The 16,214-nt window shown below is 38.3% G+C and overlaps 1 protein-coding gene across 3 annotated transcripts in view; it reads left to right on the forward strand.

Annotated features, from left to right (window-relative positions):
• LOC124168782 (E3 SUMO-protein ligase PIAS3) overlaps window positions 1–16,214 on the forward strand; it is a 59,867-nt gene that overhangs the window by 11,676 nt on the left and 31,977 nt on the right. For 2 of the 3 annotated variants that reach the window (XM_046547083.1, XM_046547084.1), the window contains exons 3-4: window positions 14,747–15,011; window positions 15,874–16,033. In XM_046547083.1, the coding sequence (XP_046403039.1) occupies window positions 14,747–15,011; window positions 15,874–16,033 (425 nt within the window). The remainder of the gene's footprint in view (window positions 1–14,746; window positions 15,012–15,873; window positions 16,034–16,214) is intronic. The other variant, XM_046547086.1, reaches the window with a different exon arrangement.

A 16,214-nucleotide genomic window follows, 5' to 3' on the forward strand; every position in this document is an offset into this window, starting at 1 on the left:
TAATATCACACAATAATCACAGTTATGTGCAATAACGTATCCAGCTATTAAAATGGCATCTGCTAAATGTGATATCTAACATAATTATGTACTGTATAAATGGGTGTAAGAGATGCACCCCTATTTATAGCTTCAGAGCTTAAGAAAACAAAATTTTGCAGCATTTAAAAAAATCCTATTACACTGTTTTGCAGACGTCTGCCTGGACTTTCCACAGTTATCAAAATTTCCACTTTCAGGACTAAATATTGACGTGGTATTTTTTAGCTAAATTTTCCTGATATGTATAGAGCTTGGAGATAAGTAGGTATTCACATGTAGTCTAACCGTAAGATGCCTTGGGATGGTCGGTTCAAATGCCTCGCTTTTGTGAATGCAATGATGTCCCATTAGAGGGAGTAGAAAGAGTTCTGATCCTCTATTTGCATACGCTGTTGCACTGCGATGCTTGTCCTACTCATGAAAAATTTTGTTTAAAAGCTCTTGTAGGAGTATTGCGGTAGAATTTCAGCCATGGAAAATTTTTAGGCAAAATACGGCAGGCAAATAGTGTGAATCATCCCAAGTGATTGAACAACAATCGGGGGAAACTCAGTGCCGTAAGACCACAGCATAGATTTCAAAAAACCACCCTCGGCACTTAGGAGTGCAAAGGACTGCGCTTCCCCTGTCTTTCATGCAATGTGGCTACGGATGAGGTAGTCAAGGACGAACATGTCAGATCTTGCTGTTTTGTGACATCGTTGCCTTCATAGCGAAGCTGGACGACCTATGTGATATATGCAGTTGGCATTTCCTGGGTGCATCTTCTTGTTTGAAGGCACTGATGCCACGCCTTTTTCTTTGAAAATTGCGCTGTTTGGACAATATTAAATATTGGTATAGTCTTATTGCAACTAAAAAAAATTTACTTCAATCAATTCGAGCTTAAATAAATCTACTTATGTTAGAAATGCGACACATTTGGTTTCATTCTTTTTTGAATCTCGTGCATGTCATCCAGTTGCCGAAAAACTATCGAGACATCTTCGGGTTCAGTAAGTCACCTAGCATTTGTTAAAATGGAGAATTAAAGCAGGTAAGATAGAAAAGGTCAGTGGGTGAGGTGGGGTAGGGATGAAACACGCTTCCATTGTTCTGGTGTAACTTGATATTTTTTCTTCAAAGATAATGATTCATGGACTGTGATCTTGGGAAGGAAAAAAAATATTGGAGCCATGGGATGATGGTGGGCAGTGAGTGTTTTTTTTATGTGCGACGTAGTCACTTCAGACGTGGTTGTTTACCATATGGCATTGAGATTCTCCCGATGGTTGTTCAATCTGTTTCTAAAGGCCGTTTAACACGGGGCACGTACTTGCACAATCTGACGTGTGTACGAAGGCACAGTCTAAATTGCGTCATGGAAAGGGGTTAATTGCTGGAACACATGCGAGAAAGTGTGGACGTGAGATGGCAAAATAGCCCCTCTTCTAATTTCGTTCATGCATTCGCGCAATTCCACGCCATTTTAGAAATTAATGCAGCTCTAACCTGCACAATTCCGTGCCCCGTGTAAAACGGCCTTTAAGGCCCGGACGTAAGTAAGACTTTAAGTACACGGAATTGCGCAGTCTGACGTACGTTTGAAGGCGCATTCAAAATTGCATCGTGTAAAGCGGTGAATTGCTAGAACACATGCGAGAATGCGTGGATGCGAGACTGCAAAATAGCCCCTGTTCTAATTTCGTTCATGCATTCGCGCAATTCCACGCCATTTTAGAAATTAATGCAGCTCTAACCTGCGCAATTCTGTGTACCGTGTAAAATGGCCTGTGGCCGTGTAAAAGAGTCACAATGTTTAACTGTCGTATTTTGCAGTAAAAATTTCCTCGGCTAAAATTCTTGTTCTTTTTCCACTCTCTCTTATGGGACGCTGCATTCACTGAAGCATAAATTTAAAATTTCGGATCCAGATCCAATGCTTTTAGCAAATTTGGATCTGAAGTATCCGATGAAGGGTAATATCCGCATATATTAGTATCAGAGGTATCCGATCCAACCATCCCTGAATAAAATATTCATAAGAGAGCTAGACTTTCGGTAAAGTTTTATAAAATTTATCAGAGTTCCTCAGGATACATACTGTCTCTTGTTTGAAATATACAACGGTAAGAAACCAGATGGACCAGGTGAAGTTCCGTCTAGTGAACTTGCGCTGCAGCTAACCAAACCGTGCTTCTGCTTGGAATTCATGTTAGCTGTGTACAACTGATGCTCTACACCTGCACTCTTCGAAAATCAGATTATAAAAGAGACTAATGCTGTAGGAACAGTTCGTCTAAGTTGGAAGAATATGCATAGCGATTTCAAAGGAATGGCTTTGAAGAAAGATGATGCCAAGCTTTTGTACAGCCATGTGACACCAGGATTCAAATAGATGGACAAGAAGCAAGTCCATGTTCTCTCAACTCACTGCAAAGACCTGGAAATCATAGACACCAGTGCAAAGGAGTCGGTCGTCAAGCCTGCTGTAATCATTGATTACAATAGGCAAATGGATGCACAGGACAGACAAGACAAGCAGTTGACGAGTCTTTCGATAATGCACTGGTGTGTATTAGATTATCAAAAAGTTCTTTTTTTATATTGTGGACATGGTGTTATATTATATGTAACGCTTATGTGTAGTACAAAAAAAACTGATAATCGTGAAATTAGATGAATTTAGGTAAAAAAATTGGAGTAGGTAACACTTCCAGAATACAAGAGGCAAGGGCACCCAATATCTGGACCCTTTGCAACTAGATTTCAAGCTGGCAACTGGGCCCACTTTCCCCACCATATATGTACCAACAAATCCAGTGAAAAAGAATCTGGCCAGTGCTTGTTAAGTATGTAAACAGTAAGGAAAAAGAGATAAGCCTGTGCTGAAAAAAATCTCATTTTTGCTTTTCTGTGGTGTATGAAGAGATGGCATGAGAGTTATGAGTGATTATGTGGTTGAGGTGAAGTGGGGAGATTGATTGAACTAAAAGAGAGCAGTATTTGAGGCCCTTCTGTGTTTTAGTGAAAACAGTGTTTAGTGATGGATACATGTAGTGCTCTTGGTGTCAAAGTGAGTGGCCATTGAAGTGTTGCCAGTAATGGTGAATGGTGTCCATGGGGAAAACAATGGTATAACCTATCTCATAGGTTTGCCATATTCCCATGGCAACAGTTTAGTTGATTGTGCTCGACTTGATCGGTGGAGCCCTCAATGCTTCACTGGTCTAGTCTCCCTCCTCTCCTTCCGCACCTATCCTTCTTTTCCTTCCTCCCCCTCCAGGAAATAGGTGATAATAGTGCCAATAATCCATGTGTATAAATCCTGGACCATCCATAGTCCAGACTCAATTCAGGCCAATAAAAGCTTTTAATGTGAAAACGTGTCATTCATTCTCATTCCTCCAAACCCGAAGTCCTGGCCAGCCGGCCTCAGTGGCAGCGGGGTGAAGTCCTTGCCTGCTAATCCGAAGGTCACGGGCTTTAGTCCTGCCTGGGTAAGTCACCTATATCTGGGGCATGGGTCTCTGTTGTTACACAGTTGTTAATTGTTAGGATACTCGATATAAAGGCCAATGCAAGCTGTTTTCAGGGCCCATGGAAATAGAAATAGATAAATTCGATCCCATATCAACAAACTTTTTGTCCCTTAGAGTTCCACATTTTGATCAAAGTTTTGCATTTGTCTATATCCAGGGTGTCCAGTGAGCAGGAAAATCGGGAATTGTGCGCGAAGGATTCATGAATTTTTCTCCAACATGGAATTTCAAAATCTTTTATTTCAAATTCGTTTCACATGAAATTTTGCCAGGTCAACGTCCATTTTCTGGCTTAATATGCGTTTGTTGTAATTTTAAGTACAGTAGCTTGGTAGCATTTTTACAATGACATCGAAACGTGGAATGTCAGACTAGACAACAAAATCAAAATGTCTAGCAATCTTGACTCGAGTAAGTAACAAAAACACAAAGAATACAATTCCAGGTGAGGTCAACATCTACTTATGAGGTCGAAGCAGCATCATGGCTTTCATAGAATAAATTTAAATTTTAAATATTTCCTGTGGTAACTAACCTATCCTTGTAAATACTTAAATATAATATTATTTAAAAGTATTGAAGTAATTTAGGGTGATTTAAAATTCTCATCTATCACAGTAATCACGTAAGATTAACCTGGAATTTCGTAAAATTTCCCTGGAAAACCGTGAATTATGCATGAATTTTTCTGATTTGATTGACTGGACACCCTGATATTCGTCTCAGACCTTATGCCTTGGGACCATGTTGCAAAAAGAAAATGTGCATTTTAACAATATGCTTGACAAGCTTAATATAAGTGCTGAACTTGAGATTTGGCTCAGACTACCAGCAGGGTGACTTGGGTAAATTTGAAGTTTATTCTTTCGAGGCAAAAATGAGATATTATTTAAACAATTAATAATTTATTCATTGTCATATGTGATTCCTGCGTAAAAAATATTAGTTTCATGTCTATTATTGATCCTAGTCTTTTTGGTGTGAAGGTGATACGTTTATTCGATATGATGACTTTGAATCTTTCAGCTTTAAAGTTGAAGTTACTTCATTTAATCCATTTTATTATTCAATAGATATTTCTTCCGAGGCTTCTTTTTTGACACAATCAAATATAAAATTTTGAGAGTGGAAATTTGGTTTTGGTGTGGGAAAAACTCTATAGAGGCGCAGCAAAAGGACAAAAATTGTGGTAGAATGATGGAGCATTGTTGTGTGCGAGAGGTGAAGTGGGTAATTTGCTGTTGTCCTGGCTGGGCAGCAAAGGGTTAGACCCCGCTTAGTGACTTCATTTCACAGAATTCTTTTCCTCTCTTGCTCAATCAGTGTACTCGATATAGTACAAAAGAAAGCCCCGCCATTCGCCAAAAACTACTTGGAGGCCAAGTACCAGGCTTAAGTTGTTTTACATGGCTCTATCTGACGTACATGTGAGAGGGCATTGCATATTGCATTGTGCGAAGCAGTGTAAAGCTAGAAAGCATGCGAGAATGCATGAATGCAGTATGATGATGTATGCCTTGCTGTATTTTTCCTTATTCTGTGTACATATATATGTAATTATTTTGCCATTGATATTAAGGATGTAAAGTGGGGTACATTTGAAAATTTGGAGTGGAAGTGAGGGAAATTGATAATGGGAAGTTTGTATGAATGCTGCTATCACAGGAAATGTTTCATTTGAGATAATATTTACCCAAACAAAAATATTCATCCAAATATGATACTCTAAGGGACAAATGCTTGTTGAGTTGAGGTGGCGTTGCCCTAATGCTGCACAGCCTGTTGATGGGCTAGACAAAGTAATACTGTGGTAACAATGCTGTGTATCATAGTAAAGTGACGGTCTAAAGCTATAGTCGTAACACGCAATCAGTATTTTTTTAAATCTTCAGGTTATAGCCTTCAGTTTATGGTTATTAACTTGTTTTAGTAATTTTAAAAAAATGTAAATATTTCCTTTTTTCATAAATTTTGAGGGATCTGCTACATCTGAATAATTATAGAAGCATAATATCTTAATTTATTTGCCAATATGGGCAGCAACATTTTTAAACTATTGCATTGAAAAAACTTAGGAGGAAATTATTTTCAAACTTTTGAAAAAGAGGAATTTTGAAATTTGCCATTTGTCATTTGAATGTTGAGCATGACAGGAAAATATTATCCATTTTTTATATTTTAGATATTTTTTCAAAAATGTGATCACTAATCTACTCTTGTACACCTTAAAGAGTATATTTTTGACTTTTTTTATATTGAATCATTTCATATCACCTTCTTGAATGTAGGAGCTCATTTACATATTGGTATTTGATCGTTGATTTTTGGATGTTTTTTTTTCTTCCTTTTTTGTGCCAAGTGCAAGTCATCAATATGTGTTTTCTTAGAAATTAAATTCAAGCCATTCCTTGCATAGCTGTCATATGATTAAAAATAATAATTCTCATAATATCTAAGGTTCTGCAATACTTGGCTTTGCTATGAAAACAAGTTTTGTGATTACTAGTCAGTTCCATAGTAATTCATCTCTTGGCTATAATGAAATTGTTATGGGTCCTGCCATTTAATGATTTTGCCTTGATGTTCACAATCTATGCTGATTGCTTCTTCTGTGGGAATCCCCTTGGAAGAATAGACGAGCAATAAGCCATTTTGCTATGATACCAAACACCATGACAACTTGATCAGTTGGCAAGACCTGGGAGGTTATTCCACACTTTAGAATTTGGACTCAAATTCAGACGAGGTCACAGGTAGCCAAAACCAGGCAGGTTTGGAAGGTCAATCGGTGACCGTATGTGCCACATGAGTAAACGACTCACTTTCATGAAAGCAGTACATTTCCATAGTGTTGTTACTACTTAAAGTAATGAATGATTCAATGAGCATTTCATTTGAATATCCAACATATATCTGAATGTGGTCATTTTCATTTGGAAGTACGGGAAAAACTACTGGTTAGGGTATTATTCGATTACAAACTGCAAAAGCCTCAACCAGGAATGCATCTCTTATTTACGCTGAGTTAGAATGCATTCGCATGCTGTGTAATCTGAGTGTCTAGATGTGTGATACATATTATGATTTATTTATTAATAGGGTGTCCTCTAATCTGGAATATTCAGGGAATTTCTGTCTCCTGGAAAAACTGCGGGAATTTGGCCAGAGTCCTGGAAAAAACTTTTTTTTTCTCGTGCAGAAAATCTTCCAATAATCATTTTTTGAGAGAATTTTCTCTTGGGATAGTTACTTACTTGGCATTATTTGCTTGTTCACATACTTGCAGCCTATATTTGGAAACTACTTAGCAGATCTGTTCGTGTACTGGATGTCAGTTCTCGGTACTTGCAGTTTATATTTAGGGTATTATGTAGAGTTGAATTCTTTGTGATGTTGAGAATATTTTGGAAAGACATCTGTTTGAGGAGGTAGCAAAGAATGTCCACCATAGATTTATTTCTAAAGAGTGAGATAATGTGCTAATGCATGTGCTTTTTTTGCTAATGTGTTAAAACATGTATTGCTGAAGTTTAATACAATATGTAGGTATTTTTACTGAACTTCAAGTAGTTGGGGATACTAGTGTGTGTAGATAAGTTTCTATTACCTCAAGAGGTTGCTCACAGCTTTATAATGACTTGCTACTATTTCTGTGGTCAGTTATGTCCTCTGAAAATTATTACTTTTTGGATTGGATTTTGCCGCAGTGGAAAACTGAACTATACTCCAGGGAAACAGAAAATCTCAGAGAATTTTTTAATTACTGCGTAAAAGGGAGCACCTTGATTAATCTCGGATTGGGCGGAGTGGTGTGTTGCTTTGAGTTGCTTTTTCCCTCTTTCATCTAAATTTGTTGTTTATATTTCACTTTAATCGAAGCAACCTGTGCATTATGCTGTTGCATCAACTTCTTCTTTGTAGTGTTTGGATTCTCATTCTGATCTTGTTTCATGTGAACTAATTTTTATTGATTTTTGATTAGGATCAATTTCTCACCCTTTGACTACTGCCTAACCCTTGTTTCCATACTTGTTGACAAACTTTAATTTGTTCATTAGGGTTTGTAGTTTATCCTCCTTTTGTGTCTCTTAGGTTTTACACTCTTTCGTTGACGTTTGGGATATGTAAGCATCTCTTGCTCTTGCGTGGACCCCTTCTAGTACTTTTCCAGCTGAGTTAAGATCAATTTTTAGAAAATATTATATCACTTGACGTGTGATTCTAGAACCAACAGTGGTGAAGATTAAAAATATTAGCACAGAACGTGATGAAATTAGTGTGGAACTTGGGAATGCATTGTGTCTTAGGCTGAATTCCAATCTACTTCGAGGTATACTCATTGTCCTTAAATGTCCTTAGTTTCTGGATGTGGTGTCATGTTTTTTGGCTGGGTAAATTTCATGACTAAACAACATGTAGTATGCCATGGAGCTATACTGGCCATACTAAAGAAGCATGGTGGGCATGGGCCAAATGTACTATAGTTTCATTTGTTCTTAAGTACATACACTAAAACTCACTCATAATGAATGTCGGGGGACCATTTTTCTAATTTGTTATAAATGGGATTTCGTTATATCCATGAAAAGGATTTCACCCTATGAATAACAGGATTACAGGCTAATATTCCTTCAATCGTCTTCATTTAAGCCACAGATCTGTAGTATTTTTACCATAGTCCCACCCTTTCCATCAAATGGCTGTAAAGGGAAGGATTTTAAGTACAATGATACAACTATATGGTGATGGCCACTCGTGAGAGCAACTGATGGTAAGGTAAGAAATGGTAAAGTAGTGAAAATAATTCCCTAAGAGACCAAAGAATAGATCACAACAGCAGGGAATTCTTATTGCCCATGCTTTTCAAATGTGTTAAAATTAACATTAGCAATCCCAGGAAAATCCAAGGGACTGAGAACTCTTCTCGTTGTTGGTGGGATTTCATCACATGTGTGATCGTTACAAGCAAGTTTTACTGTACAATTCATCAATATAAGCTACTCTTTTTGGTTAAAAATTAATTTTAAACCTGTGTCTTGTAATGCATTTGTAATGTGTGCAACGTAACGTGCTCCATCAAAATTGAAGCTCTCATTCTTCATCCTGCTGCCAATTCGATTCCTCCAACTTTTCCTTTTCCAGCTCTGAGAGAATCGTCTAAGTTTAAGTCCATAGGTGGCCACATCAGTGTATGAGTGTTTCAATCGTATTTAGGTATGCTCTGGTTTGCTATTACCCCTGGAAAATGTGTACACTTCAGTTAGTACATGGTATATGATTAGGTAGTAAACTTGAATAGGAATTTGGCCTTAAGTAATTCTTGCGCTTTTCACCTGTTTTGTGTTAGCTTAAACTATTAATTGTGAAACAAGACATCTCTGAATGAAAAATATTAGAATTCATTCATGAAGACTTTGGAAAAGACACGGGGGTAGATTAGAAACCACTCAACTCAACTTCAATGCCTTTTGTGTGACAGTCTGGTGTACGTAACATATTTCTGCAGAAGAATAATACAGGACGCCGAGTGTGCGGTATTTTTTCTAGACACGCCCAATAGCTGTGAAGGTAATTTTTTGTTAAGTGATGAATTAAAATATATTGCTATTTTTTCAATAAACTGTTTTCCATTGTTTGCCTTCAGCTATACCATCCATACTATGTGTTGTTTTGGTCATGATGTATGCCCAGTGTCAAAAAACATGATATCACTCGTAGAAACTGGGGACATTAAAGTACAACGAGAATACCCGTAAGTAGATTGAAATTCTGACTAAAAGACAGTGGATTTCAAAGTTCTTTGCTAATTATCCCACTAATCAGAAACTATTCATCTTTGAGCAAAATTGGGGGAGGAGTCTATTTGGAGATTTATGGTAATTTGAATGACGTTTGATGCCAGTGGAATGAATTGATGTGTTGCTGATGGAGGGTTGTGTTTGTCGTCAAGAGTCTCTACCTATTAATTTCCCTGACATTGACTTTCAAACTCTTTTCTTGCCTTTCAGGTGTTCTTGCTTTATTTTCTTTTTGCAGTTCTGCTCGTGAACTTCAGTTTCACATGCCTTATAGATAACCACTTGATAGCTATGTTGCACATTGGCCTTGCGTGAATGTATTTTTATGTAGTTTGTTATGCTCATATCCATAATCAACTGATTAGAAAGTGAAATTAAATTCTGCCACTGTCTAATCATCAGCATTAGTTTTTTTCAGGATTCACACTGTTTAATAAGCTCCATCCAAGATCTTGATTTTTTTCTATTCATTGGGTGTGCAAAATTTATTTTGTTGCTCACTAATAACGCAAGTCTGTGGCAGCAAATGAGTCGCAATGTGGCGACATAGTCAGGGTTCATACCATTCAGGGAAGTCTTGGTAATTTCAGGGAGTAAAAAATTGCACGTGAGAGTCTTGGAAAATGGGGAAATTAGGTAATTGTCAGGGAAAAACTCAAGGCTCACTAAGGAGGTAGAAATCGTGGCTGAACTCAGGGAGCATTACCACATACATGTGGCTAGTAGGTCATGAGTAGGGACATGCAAAATTCGCAGATGCGATAATGCGAATTCCTGGGTTTTCCCGCGAATATACGATTTCCGGGGTTTTCCCGCGAATATGCGAATTTCATGTTAATTGTGATTTTCACCATCTCAGACGCGATTTTCACCATTTGTTTCTTCTGCACATGCTTCTCCCACGAAATTGTTTTTCGAGGCATATATTTAAGCCGTAATTTTTACACTGCATTGGCCGCTCACCGATGCGATGAATTTCTGCGGGCCGCCGTTCACGGCATAGTGCCGTGAAATTCAGAGTGTCATCTTGTCGGAAAGTGGCCTGAATTTTACGGCGATTTGCCGGGAACGGCAGCCGGCACTTAGCCAGAAAGATGACAACTTGATCCCAATAGCAAAATTTCATTTGAAATTACAGACATTTAAAAGTAATTTCTCTCTATGTGAGCTAGATATATGGATACGCGAAGGATAAAATATGTAAAATAGGTGAATTCAGTCAATACTCCATGTATAATTTTGCTTAAATTATTCCCGGTCAATAATATCCTAAATTTAGGGCAATGGGTGATTGAGAGCCACTGGAAGGATGGCTCTCAATCAACACCAATTATTTTGACATTAAAATAACACCGACTTCAGGGAAAAATAACATCGCTTTTGGAAAAAAATGACACCACTTTTGGCTATAAAATAACCCCACCTTTTGCATGTCCATAGTCATGAGTATCCTGGTCTTCTGGGCTTGACTCCACATTGGTCCATTTCTTTGGTCAGCAGTTTCACCTGGGTTTCCCATGGCTTCTTCAGGTCATTTGAATTGCTAATGCATACTTTTTTTCTGCCAAAGTAATATATAGGTAGTCAGTTCAGGTGACACGCAATATTCTGTTAGGGCCACATCCAGAAACCTCACTACTGCTGGATACGTCATCAGATGGTGACGTGGCTGCTATAGCGGCTGACCTCCACTACGTTCACCCACTGCAAAGTCTAGTGAGGTCCATGCCATGCTGCTTGCTATAAGTAATATGGCTGCCGGATTTCATCTGATTATTGTCTCGCATTTATAATAAATAATTATTGACATTTAAAGGGCTATAAGCTCATGTTAACCATTTCTTATTATATAAAAATATGTATAGTTGGAATGCTTCAACAACCAGCTTTGATGCTAATGAGTAAATATTTTACCTAATATAACTACCAATAACCGCTATCAGCATAACTGTAATGAAACCTCTTCGACTTCTTAATTGGTATTAACTTCTGAAGGTGCCCTGTCATGCCTTGAAAACCATTTTTAATAAAGAAAAACAATTTAGGGACATAGTAATGTCTCGCCTTAATGCTTGTGAATTACTTTTTTACGTAAAATAACTACTGCCAACACGATTATGCCGAAACCTCTTCGGCTTTGTCATTCTAATAGCTATTAACTTTGTATGGCTTGCCTTGTAAACCTTTGCCTTGTATTATAGCCTTGCCTTGAAAACCATTAATGTGTAGTAGTTACCGTTAGTATGTTAATAGTTAGTGACCATATTAGTGCTCAAATAAAGTTGCAACCACCCGCTTTGTGCCTGTGAAATCCACAATTTTTCGTAAAATACTCAAAACAACAAAGCAGTCTTCCAGTCAACTACGTTCATACTCTGTTACTGCTAATTTAAGTAATGGCAATTCCAAGCCATTGAAAACCATGTTCAATTACGTGAAAACGTACCTATGTTGTCAATAAAATGATGAGTCTAAGAGGTCGATGGAGCTGGCATAGTGCTTCTCCATCCGTTTACAATAACTTGTGATATTCATGTCATAATGAATGTCATGTACATCATTGGGTGTTACAATTCGATACATAATTATTGTATTAGAGTAATGTCTAATATATCCAACTACACTTATGTGATCGACAGTTGTACGAGTATATTTGTCACCCACAAGGACGAATTGCTATAGTGATGCAAAGGATTATTCAGCAATAAATACCATCACAAGAAATGAGTGCGCGAACTTTTCTTTGTTAACGTCAACTTTTATTTTCAATTCAACAAATAAAATAAACACACTTGTACAGGAAAAGGACTTTTAAAGAAAATCGAGAGCAGTGACACATACTGTTTCTTCGCAAGTATGATAAACACTAATTGAAAATACAATTGTCCAGGAAAAGTACACACGAAGAAAATCAGGAGCGACAACATGTACTTCACAAATCAAATTACACACACATTGCAAACACAAGAAATAAGTAATTATAGCAAAACATCGGCAGCGACGACCTGTACTACTTAATAACGGCACTATTTTTTTACAGAAATCCCTTTCTGATTATTTCGCATTGTCAACAATAATTGTAACAGATGACAACATTTTATTTAAAAAATCATCAATTAAGATAGTGCCGTAACTTGGATGTCCTGAGCAAAACTTGATGAGTTACCCTTCTCCACCCTGCTTGGTGCATTTTCGGCGTGCGGGGCCTGGGGCATCCCTGGGGCTTTCCCCAGCGGCACAGCCGAGGCCAGCCGGCAATCATCGGAGATCGCCACTAGTCGAGACACTTGGTACACGTCGCGAGTTTTCTGAGCACGGAGATTTGTCAGTATGTATCAACAGGTGCTCAATCATAACTTTTCCAATTTTAGGGGCACTCATTACACAATGAACGGAACCAGATTCCCAGAAGAAGCTTGAGGGACCGGAAAAATCCCGTAGAACAGAGAATAAATTCCGTTTGAGGTACCGCTTCTTCAAAGACATCATGTTTCCATGAATGCTATTGAAAAAGAGAAATTTTGTTAATAATTTCCATTCACATATGAAGGGTGCGACAAAAAAATTTTCTGCCAAAATTTTAAAAATCATGGCATACTAATGTGCTTATCTTCGTCACGCCCTTGTGCCAATTTAATTTGACTTCCACCTCCTTCCATGCCATAGTCTTTTAGGAAAGAGCCACAGCATCGGTTTTCTTGCACTCCAATACAGCTTTCGTATCAATGACTTATTTTAAAATCTAATTCCTTCCTGTGCTGAAATTCTACCTCCATCTCGTTTCCATTTTGTTTACTAAGTCACGTTGAGACATTCGTTATTCAATTATCGCCCTTAGTTGCTCCCGATGTCCGCATATAGGGGCACATGATGTCTCTACATTCGTCTATGTAATCAATCTAGCCCGAAATAAATGTGGCAATGCTGCCCCCACCAATTTGGAGCGATTTTGAGTAACGAGGTTTCTGGATATAGCATGCAGCAGAACGCTCCTATGCAAGTTCACCACGGTTTCTGGATGCGCCCCTTAGTGTATGCCTTCTTCAATACTTGTTTGCAAGGGAATGTCCATCTTCGCTGTTGAAATTGTCCTCATTCGTGGCAATCTCATTGGGCTCGCATATTGCTTGTGGAAAAAGCCGAGACCTGTTCAAAAACCTGCACCAGCCTACATAAATTAGCTAGACTGGTTTTATTGCCCTCGTAGCTGAGCAGCTACTTGATTTAATTTCTGCTAGAACTACTTCTGCTTGACTTTATTTCAAATATACCTTGCAGAATTTTTTCGTTAAATCCTTAAATATGACTGCTATTTTGGAAATCTGGGAAAAGTGAAGAAAATAGAAAATGAAAAACTATGGACCCATTGTAATTAATCTGTTGATTAATCTAATAGGTTTTGTTTTAAAAGCTAATTCATGGGTGTTACATTATTAAATAAACACTTTACCGTGCTATCAGGTACGTATAGAAAATATCTCACCATCATTTGCATAAGAACAGTAAATTCCATGATACGTTAAGTACTAGAGAAAGTAGAAATAATAGTCAAAAGCCCAGATCTGGAATGGAGAGAAAATATTGGAAGCTAAATTTTTAAATGCCTGGTGAGTTAGTGAAGTCTGAATTAAAATTTTATTTTTACCATGTTGGTATACATGCCCCTGAAGTTGAAATTTTCAACTGTATTCATAGTGGTAGCCCCTAACGTCAGGCGTGTTTTTATGAGCTCTGCAATTTTTGGGTTGTAATTCATTACTTGTTTGTGAAATTTTGGACAAAAGCATTACTGTAATGATGCCCATGTTCTCCAGACATGACTGTATTTTGACTTTTTCCTATTTAAAAAAATAAAGAGATCCTAAAAGGACTGTTGTTTATCAAGCATAGATGACATTAAAAGAAATCGCTGACAGAGGAATAGGCTATCCCAAAGGTCAAGTTTGAGAAGTGTTTCGTAGATTGGAAGAAGTGCTGGAACTAGTGCATAATCTCTAATGGGGAATATTTAGAAGGCGATGACATTAATGCAGAGAAGGAAATATTTTTTTCAAAAAACCACAATTCCTGTCATTTTCTAAACACACCTCTTTATCAAAATTCAGGCTGGAAATCAAGGAAAAGTGAGGGATATTGAGAATGTAAGGTTGGTATGAGCCCTGTTTGAGGACTTGCCCTGTTTAATTTGCTCTACCCTAGATCTTAATTTATTTTTGCCATTCATTATGTGTGCCAATTTTGTGTTGTTGCTTACCATTAACCCAAGTCTGTTTGCCAATGAGTCACGCTCGCATTGGGCCGTTTGTAGTGGGGAAGGGGGGAATAGATAGTTGGAGTCAGGGCTGGAGGGAGGGCCCTGACCGAGGCTATGTGATTTGTTCGCAGACATGGCATGGTAAGCCTGCACAGCCTTTCGTCTTCGTCATTCAGCAGGGAAATGACTATGCAGCAGCAAGCGCAGCAGCAGCAGGTGGCGTCGCAGCACGCTCAACAGGTCCCCTCCCTTGCTCACCATGGCCACCACTCCCTCTCTCATCATTCCAACCCCGTGCACCACCACCACCAACAACAAGCGCAACAGACGCAGCAGCACCTCACCAGAATCCCTTACCCCACCTATGGCGCGCAGCAAGTGGACCGCAGCATGCAGGTGAGCGACATGTCCTTGCAAATAATGACATAAATGAATGTATGTTTATATTTTTGTGTCGAATAAACTTGCATCAGTATTATATGGATTGGTTGAGAGTGTTGTCACCACAGCATGTTGCCTTGGTCATGACCACTACTACGTTTACCAAACGAGCTGATATCAGTCTGGTTGACTCCGTCTGTGTTGGTGAAAGCATGGTCTGACTGGAATGGTTTGAGAGCTTGCCAAGTGAGGTCACTTTCTGCACCAGTCTGAAATCTCGGCTTGGGCCCATTGGGGCAAGTTTTAGTGTAAACGCATGGAGCCGACCAGTTGCTCACAGTGATTCTTCTTTGTCATCTGATGACCACGTCCTTTCATAAAGGCCTAGTTTTTTATGTGGAATTGTTTGTGGCATGCAGTTTTGTTCTGAAGTGAGGAAATTGACTCATAAAATCCCTAAAAATGGCATGCATTCTCTGATGGTGTTCCCTTTTGCTTCTTCCATTCACTAGCACCTGGTATCAGTGTCAATTTGCCATTAGCAGTATCTCGCTATGATGATAAACTATGATGCCATTGTCTTAAGTTTTGCAGTAAGAACTAAAGTAACGATGTAGAATTGATTAAGAGATATGCTGCAAAATGTAAACACATGGAAGGGAAGCAAGCAGAAGGATGGTAGAGTTAATATGTGAAGATCAATACGGTAAGGTAATGTTGGTAAACTCAACATGCTCGCAGTCAAGCACACTTTATTGTTTTGGTTAGGTGCAAGTTCAGACCGATCTCAGTTTGGTTGGTTAATGTTGTGAATGTTATTAATAACGAATTTTTTGACCAACAGGACAGTAAATGTTATTGTTACATTTGATTATAGGGCCGTGGAGGATCTGTGTACCCTGGAAGCTTGTACCACCAGTACCCCCCAAAAGCACCCCCTGCTCCACCTGTGCAATACCCTATCCACCCGGATGTGAGGTTCAAGAAATTGCCTTTCTATGAGCAAATTACTGAACTCCTGAGGCCTTCCACTCTACGTGAGTTTGCTCATAATCCTCTCTAACGTCTGGTATGATCATGCATTCTTCGATAAGGTCTAAGAACCAAATGCTCTAATTTCTAACTTGAATAAAAAATCATTCCTAATGCTTATTTAAAAAAATGTTAAGCTGTAAAAGTCGCATCTTGAATGTATTTCAAGTGCAGTTGAACTATGTC

This window comes from Ischnura elegans, chromosome 12, assembly GCF_921293095.1.
Source record: "Ischnura elegans chromosome 12, ioIscEleg1.1, whole genome shotgun sequence".
Lineage (NCBI taxonomy): Eukaryota > Metazoa > Arthropoda > Insecta > Odonata > Coenagrionidae > Ischnura > Ischnura elegans.